General features: G+C 37.8%; 2 protein-coding genes across 3 annotated transcripts; both read right to left on the bottom strand.

Moving 5' to 3' along the window:
* Positions 1 to 1,083: 1,083 nt before the first annotated feature.
* snrpb (small nuclear ribonucleoprotein polypeptides B and B1) lies at positions 1,084 to 3,360 on the bottom strand. Its single transcript, XM_065272459.2, has 7 exons — positions 3,218 to 3,360; positions 2,339 to 2,490; positions 2,143 to 2,254; positions 1,903 to 2,055; positions 1,682 to 1,814; positions 1,345 to 1,470; positions 1,084 to 1,256 (listed from the first exon to the last, which is right to left on the bottom strand). Exons 1-7 carry the CDS (start codon positions 3,218 to 3,220, stop codon positions 1,219 to 1,221), a joined length of 717 nt encoding a protein of 238 aa, XP_065128531.1. The 5' UTR covers positions 3,221 to 3,360; the 3' UTR covers positions 1,084 to 1,218.
* A 297-nt stretch (positions 3,361 to 3,657) lies between these two features.
* Positions 3,658 to 19,881, bottom strand: itcha (itchy E3 ubiquitin protein ligase a). 2 transcript variants are annotated; one of them, XM_065272395.1, is made up of 24 exons: positions 19,742 to 19,881; positions 18,003 to 18,067; positions 17,708 to 17,849; positions 17,006 to 17,130; positions 16,024 to 16,155; positions 15,620 to 15,668; positions 15,256 to 15,416; positions 13,168 to 13,390; positions 12,986 to 13,081; positions 12,652 to 12,826; positions 11,349 to 11,418; positions 11,156 to 11,240; positions 10,884 to 11,012; positions 10,611 to 10,683; positions 9,748 to 9,819; positions 9,549 to 9,637; positions 8,334 to 8,493; positions 8,094 to 8,227; positions 7,877 to 8,017; positions 7,672 to 7,792; positions 5,858 to 5,962; positions 5,657 to 5,753; positions 5,418 to 5,490; positions 3,658 to 5,267 (listed from the first exon to the last, which is right to left on the bottom strand). In XM_065272395.1, the coding sequence occupies exons 2-24, from the start codon at positions 18,025 to 18,027 to the stop codon at positions 5,168 to 5,170; spliced, it is 2,577 nt and encodes an 858-aa protein (XP_065128467.1). In that variant the 5' UTR covers positions 18,028 to 18,067; positions 19,742 to 19,881; the 3' UTR covers positions 3,658 to 5,167. The 2 variants fall into 2 exon arrangements, with proteins under 2 accessions (XP_065128467.1, XP_065128468.1); XM_065272396.2 differs by having other exon boundaries at positions 19,773 to 19,860.
* Between the last annotated feature and the right edge of the window lie 174 nt (positions 19,882 to 20,055).

Here is a 20,055-nt window from a genome sequence, read left to right as displayed (position 1 = left end):
GATGTATTTCAATGTGCACACATTTGCAACACCACACCATATATTACCCAAAGTTTGATAACACATTTGACTGTTTTTATCAGGATAAAAGTTAAAAGGCCCCTAATCTACCCAGTGCTCGAAATTAACTTTAGTAGATAACACTGGTGCTTCCAAATTTAATTTAGGAGCACCAGCAAAAATTAGGAGCATCCATTGAAAAATATTGGAGCTCCACAACTTCATCTTTGAGGATTTAAAGATTGAACAATCAAACTTCATCTTAAATTATTTGCCACACACTTCACTTGAGCTTGGCCCAATTTTAAGCAAGCTCTCATGCTTGAAACATGTACATTCACAAGGCCCTAAAACACATTTAATGTCATTTTAAATTCAGTTCTTTATTTGAACAAATCTCATTTTCTGTTTTTTATTTTCTTTAATGGTCACCTACATTTCACTTAACAAACAGCATCTGCATTATTAATTTTATTAAATAAAAATTTTGTGCTGCATAACAAAACTGTTTAAACTAAAAATGAAACAAACCTTGACTGTGATTACTTAAAAATTTGACATTTTAATCGCTAAAGTAGATTTCCCTATACAATATTAATACATGTCAACTTCACGTTTAACACTTATTTTGATGGGTTGTCAGTGTGCATCTGACGATTGCATTCAATGAAATTCACGTGAACTGACAGCAGCTCCGAATACAAATGAAACAGCAAAAACCCATCATCCGTGTAAAGTTTAATTGATCTCTACAAGAAATTCGCCAACTATTCCAGAATATCTGCGAACGTTTTGTAAAAAAAAAAAAGTGGTCGGCCCACAAAAATCACTTGCACACGCACAAACGCTCAAATACATTGAGGTCGCAGCAATTAAATTTCAACAAACTGGTCACAACTTTAAGCCCTGTCTACCCCGTAGATAACAAAAATCTACTAAACAAATGTTAACAAATTACATTTTTGTATTCATTTCAGTTGCAAATTTCTTGAAACGCATAATGCATTAACAAACAGACTTAAGTGTCATACGCATCTACAGTCAAAAATCAACACATCAGTCTTAGACAAAACACACAAGCCATTTTAAAACAATGTCGATTTGACACTTTATTAAAAAAGAAAAATACAAAATTAACTTGAAACTATACAACAACTTGCAGCCAACATTTCCTATACAAAGAAAACATTCCAAACATCCATATCCAGTGTGAAGGATTTAAGGTCTGGGTGGACGCATTCCTGGAGGAGGAGGTCCTGGAAAACAAAATCAAGTTAAACCACTGAAGCAACCAGTCAAGTAACACCAACACACCTCATTACTGATCTCTTAAATAAGTCTTACCTCTCATTCCAGGGGGTGGCGGCCTCATGCCAGGAGGCGGCATTCCCATTGGAGCGCCACGGCCGGGTGGCATTCCCATCGGTGGTCCCATGGGTGGCCGCATGCCTGGAGGAGGTCCCATCATACCTGTGGCAGAGCAGAAGCACAAGGACAGGAGTGAACATTTGCTAGCATCAAACAATATCTGCACATTTGTACATGGCCATGAGATTCTGAGCTCAGCGTAATCCTGCTACAAAATGTAGATTCATCATAGGATTCAGTAAAATTGTCGTCATCACAGCTTTTGAACCATCACAGCGAACCAAAACATCAATCTCAAAAATAAAGACGGCACCTGGAGGAGGAGCTCCTCTGCCCATTGGTGGAGGGGGTCCACCTCGGCCCGGGGGATACTGCGTTGGGGCACCAGCTATACTGGCACCTGCAGCCACAGCTCCGACTGTGCCTCTACCCTGAGGGGTCATGACCTGAGAAAAAACATCCAACAAATCGTTTTAACCTAAATGAAGTCAGGAACTGTAAACTGGGACAAAGAACCTCAAATACGGAGCTCACCTGCTGTGATGGGCCACCAACTCCTCTAACAGGTCCAGCCAAACCAGCTGGAGCCTGGGCCATTGGTGCGCCGGCTGGTACGCCTCTACCCGCAGCCCTGCCAACACCTGGACCTCCAGCAACTCCTGCCAAGGGTACACGGGCAATGCCAGTCTGTAACAAAGAGAAGTCAAAATTTAGGGTTAGGAAAATAATCGGATTTACAAAGCAAATCAAAAGTGTTCACAGTTCTCCACTTACATCTTTAGGTGGAGGTCCTTCTACAGTCATAGAAACTAGATTTTCTCCTCTAAGCAAAACTAAACCCAACACCCGCTTTTCTTCACGTTCTGGCTGCTTGGAGTTCTTGGGTCTGTGAAGAGAAATAGCCAGAAATACATGTGTGACCCACAAATATGTTTGTTGGGGAATATTTTACGTTTTGAGAAGATCTTACTTGATCTTTCTGAACTCATCACAGTCACACAAGATCAGGTTCATGTGTTTGTCGAAAGCTTTAAACGTGCCGATAAAGATTCGCCCATCTTGCAGGATACAGCGCATCCGAAAGTCGATGTGCTGCAACATCTTACTGCTCTTTCCGACCGTCTGAAAAACAAACCAAGAGAAAATTAATGTCAAATTAAAGATAACTTGCATCACATTAATCAACATCCACACCAGACAAACATAAGTTGTGCTTTTCCACTATAGGCACCAGTCTCTGTTAAACAAGCATGCACCAATATTGGTTTATTATTTTACCATCTGCATGCTAAATTCTAACATGATTGAAGAACATAGGAGTTCAACAAGGAAGTAAGTTAACCCGTCCATGATTCCTCAGCAAACAAACTCCATTCAAGTCTCACAGGCTAGCAGTCAACATGCTAACGTAAACACGGATTTACAATAACACAATGCCTTAAAATAATAAAAACAGCATTAACTCAAATATACAACGAAATCAAACAAAAGTTCATGCATGACTTGCTTCTAACATTAACTTACCTACAAAGCGCAAAATGCTGGACACCATTAGCATTCATTAGCACTTAGCACAAACCAATTGCTAATCAACTTTGGTAAATGCTCTAAATTTTGCATCAAAACCTTTTTAAAACAAACATACATGCATTTATCCATATTAGGCATATTGTAAAACTTGCAAAACGCGGTTTATTATCTCGCGAATGCAAAGAGTACAAACACGGTTTGTTCACATGAACGTAACCAGAACGTAGCCTATTTATTACACAATCTTCATCAAACATCCGACATATTACAAAAAAAATCGCTTGATATCGTACAGAAGTGTTAAATAATGAAATCTTACCATGATTACTGTTAGGATGGCTCCGATATTACTCGGATTCTGCCAAACAAGTTTTAAAAAAAATTGACCCGCGAAGAACCGCTGAGTCTTCTTTATTGGCAGCAAAGCGGAAGAGAGTGCGACACGAACACAGTCCGACCGGAAACAACAATCACAGAGTAACGGCCCCACTACTGCTGGCATTCAGTTCCGCTTATAATATATCACAAAATGATTGTCTTTATTTGTTAAAAAAAGGGCAAACTCTAACTTTAAAATGTTTATTTAGTCGTCGATATGTTATTTTGAGATACTAATCACACCTTCTCAAACACATTAGTTTACTATTCTTATAACATGACATCAATCATTTGCCGTTTATTATGTGTTACATTAAAATCTGTATAACAGCCTGCACCAATAATACATCAAATGAAAATGAATACGAATAAAAGCAACAATATTTTTCAACGTTTTTTATTTCTTCAGCTGAGAATAAATTGGCATCTTTATATTAATCATCCAACTGTACACATTCACTTAAAAAATAAATATAATTTAAATCAATAATTATTGCCAACTAAATGTTAATGTATTATAGATTACAGGTTAATTGATAAATAATTTACAGTGTTAAGAAAATAAAGTGGTAAGCCATCCATCTGGCCTTTACATATTTATTATAGCTATAAAATGTTTTAAGACATGACAACACAACTTTTCTTAATCTCTCAGGGTCAGTTTAATTTAAGCATCAATTAAATAAGGGCCCTAAAAACAGTAACCTAAAATGTCTCAAATCTTGATGAATAGTTTTATTCGATATGCACTCATTCACTTTGGAGAAAAACTGAAATCTCCGAAATGTAGCATCATTTTGAGAGCACACAAATATTTCTAGTGCATAGTAATGAACATTTTGTTTTGGGGGAAAAATAAATTCTGACCGTGTCTTACAATAATGTATTCACAAGTATACTGAACATTTCTATTCAGTTTCTAACCTATTCAGCTTTTATAGTTTCTTTATGCTTTGTCCTTTAGCCCTGCATGTTTTATATTCAAGTATCAAGGTATTTTTTTTTTAAACATACAGAACATCCTACAGGTCAGGGCTAAATCATCTACCTAAAAACATGTTCTTAACAAATACTGTAAAACACAGTTCATTCTTTTGTGATTTTTTTGTTGTTTGTTATTCGAAACAACGACTTTTTTAAAGAATAAAATTCATCTTAAAAAGATCAAGATGTCTGACTGCAGATTTGTTTAAACTAAAATAAGCTTAACATCCATAGTTTACAAGCCTGTTAGTGAAAGCTTTAGTATTTTGTGTCTCTTTACAGAGTCAGAGATGATGTGGACATTTGATGGTTTTTTGGGGGTTTTTTTGACAGGCTATGAAATAATACAGAAATGAAAGTTTACATAAAATAAGCCCTTTGTTAGGACTATTACGATCTTTTGCACCAGTTTAAATTACATGTACAGACTGGCAATAAAAACCTCATGAAATGATGACGCACTTCCAGCTATCTCAGGAACACAGATGGTAGAAACTTCCACCGTCTCACACTTTCACACAACAGAGAGGAGCTCTGACAAACACTGTGCAGATTCACATTTCAAGTTGTAAAGGACAAATAAAAGAGTTTGTTGCATGTGCATCATTACAGTAGAGCCGGGCCGCAGTCAATATTAGATTATATGAGGATCACACAGTGTGCATAGAGAAAAGCGTTTCTGAAGTCCTTTCACTTTCATGTGTGTTGATGACCAATGAGTAAAGCAGCATCATGAAGCAGAAAGTGGGTCTCGAAAAAACAAGAAATGGAAGTCAATGCCAACAAACACGGACAGACACTTTCCTCCGTGTGAAAGAGAAACGCTGCTCATCCATCGCTGCTGCAGCGGGAGCTTTAATGTGTGTTGTCATGGAAACATATTTCGGGATGCTATCTCGCTTCTGCGTCACTCTTGGCCAAAACCTTCAGTTTCCTCGATGGCAAAAAGCAGCTTCTCCTTTAGTTGCTCGTAGCTTTTATACGGCGGCAAATCCAGACGGTTAAAGCTAGTGAGACAAAACAGGTTATACTTTAAATGTGAGTGTATTCAATAAACTTACCACTAATTAATGATCATCACATCACTGAACCAACGGATGAATTCAGTAATCAGTTATATAATCCTTAATTGTCTCATAATCTCATACTGATCTTACCATGTGTGGCTCCTGGGCAGCCAGTTTTCTTTTCCAACTTTCTCAATGCAGAACTTCTGCGGTCCATTGCTTCCTGCAGAAAACACAAACAATATTCACAGTACAGTAAACCACTAGCGTCTGTTTGGGTTCAACTACACCACAATAGTAAACTTGACACATAACAGCAATACCACAAGAAGATTTCAAGAAGCATTGTTAGTTGGTCTGGATGTTAGTTAGTGAGCTTTAACTCTTACCCATGAGGTCAGCGAATCCCCCAACTGGAAGTCTGCATGTGCCGGTCACAAACTGCAGCAGGCGCATACGCTTCTCATTGTCAATCTCTTTAACAAACTACACACACACACACAAAGAAAGATTAATGTACTTCAGATTTCTGATCATTCAGGTTTAATGTAAATGGTGGTTTGTGATAACCAGTAGTTATTCCGACTGACCTGCCAGAACCAGACGATCTGTTTGGTGCTGCGAGCGTAGTGCCTGTAGATGGTGTTTCTCTGCCAGTCTCCTAAATCGATCTCCTGCATTCCACACAGCATCACCTACACAACAGTTATACACACACACATCCAGACGTTCACATCAAATCTAAAACAACACACAGATGATTTTATTTTAACAGTGGTCTAAACTGGCGAGATGCATGTCCCTTTCATTCTCAAAGCATCAAATTTGTGTAAGAACGCCCCCCATTGGCCAGAGGTGTCTTACCCAACCATTTATTCGTACCTCATCGAGTCAACAGGGAAGTCAGTGAATGATTTTACTTCGTATTTATTTATTATGTCTTTATATTTAGAGTACTGAGTGCACTTTTCTGTCCATCCATACAACTTACTGGCTTAGCGATATTTCCAGCAATCACTGGATAGCGCTGTTACACAAATTTCAACGCTGGGAGAATGAAAGGGACATGTTTTTATATTGACCAAATGAAATGTGTTAATGTATCTTTTGCGCTGTATGGCAGGCAGGGTGGACAGATAATTACTCAACATGTTTAATCTGAGTGTTTTTTTAAGTTATTTACGCCTGCCGGCTGTGTACAAACGTTGCTTTGTTCCGCTATTTTGTATTGAAGTCTATGAGAAGACTAGTTTGTTTTCCCCCAAAAAGGGGCGGTGATGAAATTTACAGTCAAGTTCCCGGATGTGCCTGTAGTGCGTATGTATTGTATTAGGGGTGCACCGAAATTTCGGTCGCCGAAAATTTCGGCCGAAAATAGCATTATCGGTTTCGGGCCGAAATAAAAAATCCAGCCGAAAATGTAAACCGAAAATGAATGTCAACCGCGCCCCTCCCATCTGTGCGGTAGCGCTTGGGTTTCACTCACGGTGATCAGTCCAGTCGTCACCCACCCCTCCCCTTCGTGCTCAAGCAGGTTTCACTCAGGGTCGAGCCGTTTGCACGCGTCTGCAAAGATTAAGCTGTCTTGATGTGTAAACTTTAGAGAGAGTCGCGCTAATGTGTCTCATACTGTAATCCATTAACGTACATTTGATTTGGCGAATAAAGCAATGAAACACAACGTAACGTTTTTATGTGGAGCGACTGTTGCGCTGTTTGAGATTCACCCTCCTTCTCTCTTTGAGCACTCGCGTTTAAGTGCCCTTGGTAGTGCACATACTAGAGAGACGCGTTTAAAAAAAAAAACATCAAACATAAAAACTCTCTGTTATTGATAGGGCACATATAAACAAAATTCTCTCCACAGTATTCTTTTTCTAATAAAAAAATGTGTTTATGTCTTAAATGTATGTATAGATTACAGTCAGATTAACCTACTTAAGTCTGTGTCATTAATGTTAATCAAACAACCCATGACAAAGAGACCAATAGCTCTAAAAATAATAATATATTTAATTTATTGTGTTATGATTCATTTAATTTGATTTCTGTAATGCTAATTTCAGACCTTATTAATGTACAACTTTGTTCTTTTTTATAAATGTTTGCAATTTCTTTATTGTTTATTAGATTTTTCCCACCCGCTTTTTGCTGATCGGAAAAATAATCTGATTCTGTGCCTCAAAAACTGTAATGTGATCCGAACTGTGAGTTTTTTGATCCGTCACACACCCCTAGTTAGTACACAGTAAAAGCCATAAATGCAATTGTACTAATAATTGGCATAATAATTTCTTTCGGTGTTTCGGTTTCGGTTTTTCGGCCTTGGTTTCGGCCAAGAATTTTCATTTCGGTGCATCACTATATTGTATCATTGAAGATGTTTAACATAAGCATGTTGTACCTCTAGTTCTTTGGCATCGAAGTACTGCAGGTACTGTTGTGGCAAAACCTCATTAAAACCCTCGAGGAATGACACGGTCTGTTCTTCAACCCCTCGGGATAACCTCCACTCAGCGACCAACCTGTCTCACATACACAAACATTTGATAAACATTCACTGGCATAAATATTTCCATTAAAATCCTAATAACTAAACTGCATGGTACCTGATATACTCTTCTTTATTTTCTTCTGTTACTTGAATGTTTCCTCCATCAGGTTTGAGTTCATGAGTGGTGACCTCTCCCAGAATCTCTTTATCCACTGAGAAGAACATCTCCAGGCCACATTCCTCTATATTATTATCCCTAAAAAAAGCATTATGATCAATGTCCATCTAAACAACTTCAACATCAAAAACACTCGTTGATGGTCCCCACTCACTTGATCCACATGAGAGAGTTATAAAACTCAGGGTCGATGGACTCCAAGTCTTTGAGAGCCAGAGGTTTATTCAGGATGCGCTTGTAAAAGGGCAGAGAGAAGCCCGTGTCTATGAACTTTCCATGAAACAGGGCCTGACAAATAGAACAGGACCGTTACTCTCGCTACAGTATATTTAAAAAATCAAGACATGGGTCTGCTTTCCATCACGTCATCAACTTTACTACAGAATTGTCATACCATAGCGATGAATCGGCCAATGAACTTGAAGTATTTGAGGTGGTCAGGGTTGATGGATGAGGCGGGGTTTATCTGTAGGCAGTAGTTGTCTTTGCCGGCGTATTCAAAGAGACAGTACATGGGGTTCAACACCTCATGAGAGAGCAGGAAGAACCATTCCCTATGATACACAACAATAGCAGCTTGAATATTACAAACAAAAGTCACTATTACTCATAACATTAATATACATTTTTACAATAAGTAATTTATTAAACACATTTCTATTGTTGTCTACTCAAGGATGTGTGAAAAAGGCCTTTATATCCACTAAATCATTTGCCGGCATTTAACAAGCAAGCTTAAGACAGAAAACTGTGCATACGGCTGTTTCCACGCAAGACCTGGCATTTATCAATATGGACTTGAGCGGTGGATTTGTCAAAAATTTACTAATTCTAACTACACTGTTATGTGCAAAACCTGCAATGAAATTCACATATACAGCATGAATTACATTTATTTATATTTTTATGCATTAATGCAGAATATTTTATCATATAAAAATTATTATGCTACACAGCTCTAATATAGAAGTCTAAAAACTTTATTATCTAAACATTTTACTATAGTAAATACACAGCTTTATTTGTCACATCAGCATTTTTATCAGTAAGGGGATTTCTAAGTGAGCTATTGACACAAAATATTGAATACAAATATTGAATACATACAAAGAAATCAGAACATTTAAGTATACAAGTTGAGTCATAATAAATAAAGTGAAATTACACACTGCATTTTCCTGACTTTTATTTTGCTTTTCAAGCTATTTTGTTTGAACTTAAAAGGTCAAAGATCAGTATCCATGAAGATGTTCTTCTGCGTGGCTATGTTTCTTAACTCTAGGGGCGAGGCTTCATTTATATAGGCGTAATATTCAAATGACGATTGTTTTCAGCCGTTACATTTATCAACACCTGTTCATTCCTCCGACGGAATTCGTTGCATATGAAAGTTTAATGAATCACACGTGAGCATTGTCGAAAGCAGATTTTTTGCTCAGATGTACGGTGGTTTCTATGATAATTCTTTCTACGATATTCTTGTTCTGGCCCTGAACTTTTTAAAGGGGCATTTTTTTAATTTGTAAGCTAAAGTGAAGAAAACACTGCCTTTGATAAATTCCACTTTGCTCAACCATACTCGTTCTGTGCAGTATACTGTATAATGTACCTGGCCACGCCTCCATAGTCAAGCCCCTCCTCCCCTGGGAAAATGATCCACAGTCTTCGTCTCAGGTCTTGAGGATGACAACCCATAATCTATCAAATTAAATATTTTCAAACATTCAGATGCGCACTTAATTTCATGTGTACCAAATAAAACAGGATTCATATGTCAAGTACAGTATGTGCACAAAAGCTACATTCACCTGTTGAAACGAGTCCTCGAAAAGTGTTTTACGGCTGACATGAATTTTAAGGTGCTGAGGCATTGCTAGTTGCTTTTGTATAAAAAAACAACAACAAAGAAAAGTCAATTGTGTCAACAATAGGAAAACTTCAAGTCAAAAAATCTAACACTGCTTGTTAAAGGTGCCACAGAATGCATTGTCATAATGTGTTCAATTATATTCTGATATCTACTTTTTTTGATGTCCATTTACAACCCTAGGATTTGTCTTTAGAATGAAATGGTATATTATTACCTTATTTGAAAGGGTCATGAATAATAATGTTGAGCTCTGCTCTGATTGGCTGTTTCTCCTTTAGTAGCTCTGTGTGTGTGTAAACAGATCTTATGTTTGAGTCTGTATCAGATTTTGAGGAATAATCAATTGTTTGGAGATTGTTAATGGACGTTTCTGAGTGATAAGTTTGTAATTTTTTTTCAGTATGGACCTGCAAAGCGTAACTGTAACGTCAATAGAAGAACTTCAGCCTAAACAATAACATATAGCATTAACTAGCATGTAGCGCAAACTAAAAACTTTGTTTTTAGCATTGTAACAACGCTGTACTTAATTTTATGTGTAATGTAATGTTGAGGTGTACATCTCGACTGTAACTGTAACTGTGTTATGTTGAGATTGTTTTTTTTTCAGCGGTCTTTTGAATGCATGAGGTTTACATAAGAAGGAGAAAACAATTGAGTTTGAGGCTCACGATATGCCATTACCATGTACACAAGTCTTATTATTAATTTATGCCTAGAGAAATACAGTTTTACATTCTATGGCACCTTTAAAGTTTTTACTGTGATAGTAATGAAAGTCACTTCTCTGTGAGGTCACACCTGACACCAGAAGCGGAAGTAGTGCACTTTAGCTTTGAAGTCTCGCACATACGTGATCTGAGGGCCGTTCTCTCTGTGACATCACAAAAACACAAACAATGTAAAACTACAATAAACAATAACAAAATTAAGTAACATTCACAAAGCATTAAACTAGAGCGAAACTAAATCTTTACTGCGTGATTAAGTAATTTTGATGCTATGTAGCTGTGGTCGATAGCTTGTAACGTAATGCATATTAAATGAATGTTCTCTTTATAGATGAGGACTCACAGAGAAGATTTCCCTGTACGAGGATCGATGTACGTTGTTGTTCTCCTATTGTGATCGACGAAATACGGAATCCCATCCACAGTAAATCTCATCTCCCAGCCCTCCGGCAGAGGTTTCTCATTTAACAACCTGATACACCAAAACAATTTCATTCAAAACACTATACACAATAACCAAACATAACGCTGTGCTACTACATAAAGGTAAATATTTAAATTTTTTTAATTTTGTAGTCGTTTACAGTTGTGTTTTTGTACGTGACTGTGTCTCACCCTTGCGTACGAGGATCCTCCCATTGAGTGGATCTCGTGGTGTGATGAACGAAATACATTCTGCCATTACTGTCTGTCCGTTTCTCTGTGGACCCACACATGCAGACGGTTGTGGATGACATGACGTGTTTGATGTATATATGATATTCTCTATCTGCAGGACAACATGAAGAAAAGAGGTGTGCTGACTCACCCCATCCCTGCGGCAGAGGTCCAAGAGGGTCAAACTCTTTATTAGCTGTGGGCGCGAGCTGTTCCTGGAGCTGAAGAGATGATGAGAAAGGCAAACATTTAGAAGGTGAATCCACATGGAAAAATACCCGACGCATCAACTCCAAAACCCTTCAGATTAAAGCACTTGTTCTTATTTAAATTTATTTATTTTCTCACTGTTGTGTTGTTTCAAACTCATATAACTTTATTCGGCAGTAGAATATTTCATTGGCCGCTCTTTTTCAAATAATAGAAGAAAGCAGGAACTTAAGCTCTTAAGATTTTGAATATAAGGCTCAGGAATATCTGTGACCCTGTAATGAAGAGATTTGAAACATCAAAGTTTGATTTTAATCTACGGCTGTGTAACGATTAATCGCAACTATTCGCAACTAATTGCAGGATAAATGTTTTTGTTTACATCATATGTGTCTGTGTACCATGTATGTTATATTTCTTAAATATATACATGCATGTTTGTGTATTTATATATACACATAATTATTATACACAGTACACACACATATATGAAGTAAACAAAAACTTTTTTCCAAACGATTAATCGCTATGCAGCCCTATTTCAATCGATTTTAATCTTTGATATGATCAAACTCTGTTAATAAAAAAGATATCAAGATTATATTTTTCCCAGAATGTTGTTTACATCATGTAAGATGATTTTATTTAGAAAACACAAAACAGTAAATAACAAAAAGCTGGGGTTTCATAGACTAAAGTACTATTTGCACAGGATTAGTATTATCTGGGGACCTTGTGTGATTTAGAAATTACCTCCCTACATCTGAGTTTCATGTGGACGGTTTGCACGGCATAAGCAAAGCCTGTGATTTTACTTAAATGAACTGACTTACTGTATCTTTCAGATATAAAGTGAAACAACTAAATAATAATAAAAGGCGCACAGTTAACAAAAGCCTTGAAAATGATATACGACACAGCATTAATGTTATCCCAGGACCTCAGTGTTCTGCAAAATATGGACTTTTTACAGACATGGCAGATTTGCAAAGAATTAAGATCACAGACAACCTCCGGAATTATTACAAATCACTAGAGGTCACCAGTTAATACTAATCCCGTGCGAATAGGGCTTTAGTCATATTTTGTCATATCTGGAGCTCAGCAGGAGAAACCTCTGCCTCCTTTTGTTTCAGTCCCATTCCAAGAAAAAAGAAAGTCAGACCGGTTTGAAAGCTGATGATCATCAACCCATATCATAAAGGCACGTTCAGTGATCTGTGTGTGTGTGTGTGTGAACTGACCCCATAGATGAACCGCTGGTTAAAGCGATGCATGGCTCCCTGCAGCTGACTGCGCTGGTTTTGCCACTCCTCGTAGTTTCGGACCGACTCTAGCGTGGGGCGTTGCCACGTGGTGGTTCTGTTAATGTGATCGACGAAGTACACACGGCCCATCGGGTCCACGCGACGCTCCCAACTACCAAGCAAACACACAACAACCACTAAATATGACTATAATGAAACAATTTCATAATGAAAATTTTATGAAAAACTTTATTTCTATGGCACGAAATAAAAAACAATCCATTACCTTAAAATAAATGCAAAAAGTGATTTGTAAAGGAGACGACGTTACCCTGGTGGAAGTGGTTCTGGACGTTCCCATGTGGTTCTCTTCTCAATGTGATCTACGTAGTAAACACGGCCGTTCTGATCGATTCGCTGCTCCCAGCTGAACGCAACCAGATAATATTCTTTCAGTATTTAAACGTCTTATAACTTTTATGTGCATTATAATAATTTTGTTGTGTGGTTTACCCTGGTGGCAGAGGACCGTTACTGATCATGGATGACCTGGGGGGTGTTGGACTCGCTCTGGGGGGCGTTGGACTCGCTCTGGGGGCTTGATTTGACCCTGATCCTGTGCCTGATCCAGAGCTTGACCCCTGACTCTCTGTTTCTCCATTCACGCACACTCGTGGGGACGTCTCAGGACTGGGAGCGCTGCTGCTGTGAGTGGGAGTGGAGCCGGCAGAGGACGCTAGAAAAAAGCAGTAGCCAACTTTGATCAAGGGCTGCATAACGATTAATTGCGATTAATTGTTTGCCAAATAAAAGTTACTGTTTACTAGGGGTGACCCCGAATAGTCGAAGATTCGATGCATCGATAGGAGAAGCCTGATTCGACTACCAATCTCACAGTCGAATCGTCGCAGATGTGTTATGAAATGAGGATCATTCAATTTTGGCCGTATATGGGTGCACACATTATCAGATTTCAGATATAACAGCTTTCTCCCAATATATTAATATACTGCATATTATGATAATGCTGCAAATAATATGTGAAGTAGATCCAACATCCCCTGTGACCGGGCTACACGTCCATAAGAGGTTTCTATGTTAATAAACCATTGCCTCTTTGTTTCTACATTTAAAAGACAAAGCTGGCAATTATATTATGGCTATACTTTTCTATTCTTCTAATAATTTATTTTATTTTATTTATAAATCACTCTGGGTTATCTGATTTAACTATTTGGCTTGTGTTTTGTTTCTGTGCACTTGAGGCATTTTGCATATTTGTTCTACACTTTGTTACTTCTGACCTTATTTTATTTAAAAAATGTATCTATTATAAACGTAAATTCTGATCTAATTTAAGTATGTAAATTTTGGATAGCTTTTCGTTGTATGGATGTTGCGCTATTGCGTGCTGGCCATGCTTGCGCATGTAATTTAGCCGAACAGGCTAGGTGCTCTGCGTCTCATATTTAGGAGTTCATCAAACTAAACATTAAAAAACGGATGTTTTTCGACGGGTATAAGTTTTTAAAATGTATTTATCATACATTTTGGTTATCTTGTCAAAAGTTAAACTACAAAACAGGTAAGCCGTTTCTTTAAATTTCGGTGATGAAACTGAAAATATCTGCACCGAACCCATTTCTGCCTGACACGAATGTCTTTTTTGTGATTTAATATTATGGTTGGTGTTCACTTTTAAATGATAGCAAAGAGATTCCTGAAATAAATAATATCATCAGGTCTTTCTGTATCTAAAGTGAATACAGAGATGATCAAAGTCAAAGCAAGCAAGCAGGTATTTCTGTGCTAAATAATAACGTGTAGTGTCTATAAAATCATTAATTTCAGTGTTTTTCTTGTTATAAATTAACGTTTAATGAATTGTAAATAGAGATTAGTTTTTATCATTTACAGTCACAATCACAAATTATTTGTCATTTCTCATTTGTCGGGTTTTTTTTGGTCATGACTGCTTTGACGCGCTATATCTCCAAATTAAATAAAAACACTGAATTAGCCGAGGTTTACAAGGCAGAATCACCTTTGTTATTTTTTTTAGGTTTAGTTATCAAAATGTATTTTTGTGTGATGTTTGTGTGATCGTGGCTTTAATATGTTATGAGGAATAAATAATCAAATGTTGCCTTATATATTTTACCTTAAAAAAATTAATATATAAATGCATCGTCAGTTTTGTCTTCGTTCATCACTTGAAAGAAAGTTTTGGTCACTTTAACAGAAAGTTGTTTATGTGTGCTGCTTGTGAAAGAAAATAAAAGTTACCAATTTGTACCTGGTCTGGCCCCCTCCCAACCCATGCAAACAAACATAGTTATGATTCGACTATCGGTCGACTATGGAAAGATTCGACAATTCTGATTCGAATATGTAAATCCTTAGTCGAGGACACCCCTACTGTTTACATAATTTATGTGTGTGTAGTGTGTATAATAATATAATATAATTATATATAAATAAAAAAATTATTATACACAGTACATACGCATAAATGATGTAAACAAAAACTTTGATTCTGCAAACGATTAATCACGATTAGTCACAATTAGTCACGATTAATCATGGATTAGAAGTCTGTACCTGTGGAGGAAGCAGGTATATGTGGTTGTCGCTGGGGTTTTGAGGGCCGCGGGGGTCTCAGAGCCCCTGTAGATAGGGAGGCAGACCCTGTACTTCCTAACGTATGACCATTGGGCACTGACGCGTCATCGATGATTTCACTGGATGGAGATGAATCTCGACTAGAATGACAAAAAAACGCACAAAGAAAATATCAATGTCTGATTACTTTGGAGAGCAAAAAGAAAACAATGATTTGGCACCTGATTTTAAAAAACTTGTTGTCTTTTTCAAAAACGGCATTAATGTCAACAAATGCAAAGACGCAAAATTATGCTATTTATGTAAATAGTAACATCATAGTACAGTCGTGTGTAATATTTACCTTACTGCTACATTCCCATTCAAAGTGGTTTCTCCATTTAAAACAGCATCTGTGATTAGAGAAACATTTTACAACTGCTCTGATCTGAGACCAGCATCATCACACAAGAGTGGCTTGTGATCTGACGTAGCACAAAACCGGCACACTTCTTACACATTTTCACAGTGATTATGTGGGAGATGGATTGAAATATGGTTAAACATGTCAAGCAGAAAGCACTTTACTCTTGGTGAAATCAGTATCAAATTATCCAAAAAGGCTCATGAACGAGTGGGAAGCAGAATCATGTTAACATTGTGAATGATGGGCAATGACGAAATAGCATTATATGAAGATTAGGAACTGATTCTGAATCAATAATCCAAGTGCAGTGTAAAATATTTTGAAGGAATAGAAAATCTTACTATGTTTTTGCTCTTCAGAAGCGAACGTCTCAGGATCCACCTGCAGTCCATCCAAACACACAGAGAGATCTCCAACCACATCTGACTTCTCTCTGTCTGAGCTCAACTGCAGGGACTGCACAACCTCACAAACTGACACACAAAGACAAAAACGCATACAATCTTCATCATAACAGAGCTGAAAAACATCAGAAATTAAAAACAGGAAAAGGAAATCAGTGCCATGCAGAGATCTTTGGAGGGGCATGAGCTCAAGATTTACCGATCACGTTCTGGCATTTTTGATTGCGTTTTGCCGGTCGTATTCGTGATTGCATTGCCGCCTGTATGATAGAGGTCTTCAGGGTTCAAAGAAATGTACCCAACCCGAAATGACCCTAATCACTTTTTCCTGAAGATGCATACATTTTATTTTTAAAAGAAAGACTCAACCCAAGACAAACCAGAGACAATTAGACATGAGTCTGACCCGTCCCATGTTGCAATTTTTTTAACCCTAATGTAAATGGCACCGACGCGCGCACCAGACAGAGGGAACCCTTGATGCCCAACGCAAGATAGTTTGGGTCTTCTTGCCTCTGTTCGACAAAAACACATTCATTTTGAATTACCCGAGACCCGATTCCGCTAATTTTACGCGACCCGTGTCCAAGGCACACATAAAACTTTTAGACTCGAACCTGCAAGGGTCTCAAATTGGACATCGGGTTTTCGGATCTAAGTGGACTCGTGAAGACCATGAGTCCCTCTTCGTCCATTTGTGAAAAGGGCACTTTGGGAATCAAATAGGGCATATTAATCTGAAGTTGTATACATGTATATTTTTCATAAACAGTCCAAGTAGGGTTACGTGGGACTCATATGCACACAGCCACAGAGAAAAGACTTAAGTCAGTTCACCTGCCTCGAATGCAAGCACGCACACACAATAAAACACAAACTCTAAGTAATCTTACTCAGACAAGTGGAGAACATAACTTACTCTTCATGTTGTTGGCTTTTAGGGTCTCGCTGATTTCCAAAGTAGCCATACCAAGCAGAAGGTCTGCCTTCAGGGTCTGATGACTCCAAACTCGAAAAATTAACTTGCTGAAAGGGGTGACGATCCTACAGGGAATATAAATACCAAAGACATATAGCATAAATAACATAATAAACAACATAATGAACTCTAAATGTGCGGTCACACAGCAATTTTTGTTTTACCAACTTCCATTCGCAAAGTTTGCGCAAAATGTTTTGTATCTTGCTGCGTTCCCAAGTTCAAAACTGAAAATAACAGTATATCGTACAATCCTGTTTTGTCCAAAAATAATAAAAGCAACTAAAAAAGTGCAAGCATGTCAGAATCCATGATGTGTGAAAAAACAACACTTTAGCGTGTGATCATTTCCAGTACCTGCCCACATAAGGAAGACATTTTGCATGCTGATAGTCTAGTGTGACTGTGGTATGAGACTTTTTTAGATAGGAGTCTTTACTTATATCTAGGGTTGCAAAATTCTTTGGAAACTTTCCATGGAAATAAAATAGGAAAATATGAGAATTGTGACAGATGAAGACAAGTCAGATGTCAAGGAAGCTAATGTTTGCATGAGATACAGTTTGTAAAAATGACCCAAAATTACAAATAATTTTCTTTAAGTTTCCAAAGTTACAAAATTAATAAATCAGTGATTCTTACACAGTGAGCGACTGCTTCCATTTGGGACTGTTTGTGTTGGTACATTTCTCTGTCTTTTTGGATTGGCCGTCCACACACACCTCCACATATGGACTGGGCCCAAACCAGTTTTTCTTATTCTCCCGCAGCTTGGCGGACAAAACTGATGAAGCACAAATAAATATAATCATACATCTACTACAGGTATTGACGTGGTAACATTACAAAATGATACCATGCAAATAAGATGTAAAGATTTAAATTTTGAACACTGCCACTGCTTATGTAATGTCATGAGGTTAAAGTAAAAGCTTACTGGTTATTTGCAGTTGGGCCTTCATTATACAGCCATTTAAAGAACGTCCTGTGGCTCAGGTTAATCTGAAATAAATAAGCACATATTATCATCAAATCAGTTTCATATGAAAACATTCAGATGGTGGCATTTAAAACAGGATTTTCAAGGTTAAAAAGAGTATACTGGGACTTTTGAGATTCTGAGAAGATTTTCAGATTTTAATCATGCACGCATAGTTTTTTTTACATGAAGTCAAGAATAGTGCCACACTTTAACATGAAATTAAGCGTATAATCTGCCACAAGATGTATTTGTGTTCTTTCTGCACCACGATGTTGAGAAAAATCTGATTTCTGATATCTTGACTACTTTATTTTGTCTAATGCTGCGTTAATACCAGCTGCTGTAGAGGCGGCAAGCGCGAGTGATTTACATGTTAAGTCAATGCAAAGATACAATTAGACATCCTGCAGCGTGGTACACGCAGTAAGCCCGTCGCAAAGGCGTTGACGCGGGAAACATGCGAGTTGAAAAATCTGAACTTCGGCAGATTTCCGTGCCGCGTTAACCAATCAGGACTTTGCTGTAGTAGTGACGTGATTACAAGAAGCGAGCGGAGTGGCGGAGTCGCAGTAGCTCCTCTCATTACGCGAATTTCCGAGTGAATGTCTCGAATGACTAGAATTTCACGTGCAGCTTTCACGTGCGAATGAAGCGAGTAGACTCAAATGTTCAAGCGCCCAACTACGCGCGAATAACGTGTTTTTGCCGCCTCTACTGCGACTGGTGTAAACACAGTACAAGACGACCACGAGTTTGTCCTGTGGTGGCTGATGTAGCTTCTCTGTGCGTTTCGTTGAACGGTGGACAGAGCCGTCGGTTGCAATTCACAATCTTACCGCTAAAATCTACACATTGCACCTTTAACTGAATGTAATTTTATTTGATTCTTTGGATAGGGTTAAAATAGTCATAGTACTGTCATACTTATTGAACCATGCATCACGTCCAGAATTACAATTGCAGCTCCCTGCATGAAATAAGAAGGTTGATCAAGTTTTTGAAAGGGTTGTCCACTGACAACAACATATATTAAAAAGGACGTGGTTTTCATTTACAAAAAGTACCACAGTACAACATGTTTTTTTTTTTTTTTACTTGTGAGCACAGTGACACTACAAGTATGGTAATACCATTGAGGTTATTCTTGAAGTTCCTCAAAGCAGTATGTAAATAATATGTAAATATACAATACTATAATTAAAAGTGCTAAATAGAGTGATCTTTGCAGTGATGCCATAGGCGAGGAAGAATCATTTTTGTTCTTCGAAGTATAGCAATCATTTATAACCTGATACCACTGCTGTACCACTTTACAGCCACAGTAAATTGAATAAGATCCATTACAGACCAACGTTAGATCCTTTACAATAACACAGCATGAAGAGTTTCATAATAAACGCAAACAACGCAACAGCAGCACAGTTGCGACGAGTCCTGTGAGGCAGTGACGTCAGATTGCGTTCTTTAGCGAAAGTGTCGCAGATTAGTCAACTTAACTAGCAAGACATTTGTTTAACCCTTAACAGAACTATCGCAAAACGATTGTTTAAGACGTTTCAAATGACAGTTTATCACCATAAACCACTGAGCTGTCAAAACACCCGTCACATAGTCACCGGTGCTAACGCGTTATCATAACACGACCGTTTTTCATCCACATTTCCCCTCGGACCCTCGTTTATCTTATATCTTACCGCGTTACGGTAACTGGAAATGTATATAGACCTCGGGATGAAGGGGGTTTGAAGGAAACTTTCCGTCAATGCATCAAACTTCGCTCCATCTCATCCGGGTGAGCAAAGGTCCGCCACCAGCGCGGACTCCATTTCGCTGTGACGTCACTGCGCGAGATCCCGTGACGTGCCGTGACGCGTCTCCACATATGTTTATACAGGGTCAGATACATATGTATTTTTTACTTTAAACACAGAAATACCTAAAAATTTCTCATCATATACTAGAGTGGGAACAATGTGTGGGTGTATCTCAATTTAACTTCATTATAAAT

Source organism: Paramisgurnus dabryanus, chromosome 7 (assembly GCF_030506205.2).
Source record: "Paramisgurnus dabryanus chromosome 7, PD_genome_1.1, whole genome shotgun sequence".
Classification (NCBI taxonomy): Eukaryota; Metazoa; Chordata; class Actinopteri; order Cypriniformes; family Cobitidae; genus Paramisgurnus; species Paramisgurnus dabryanus.
This window is presented reverse-complemented; position numbering and strand designations above follow the sequence as displayed.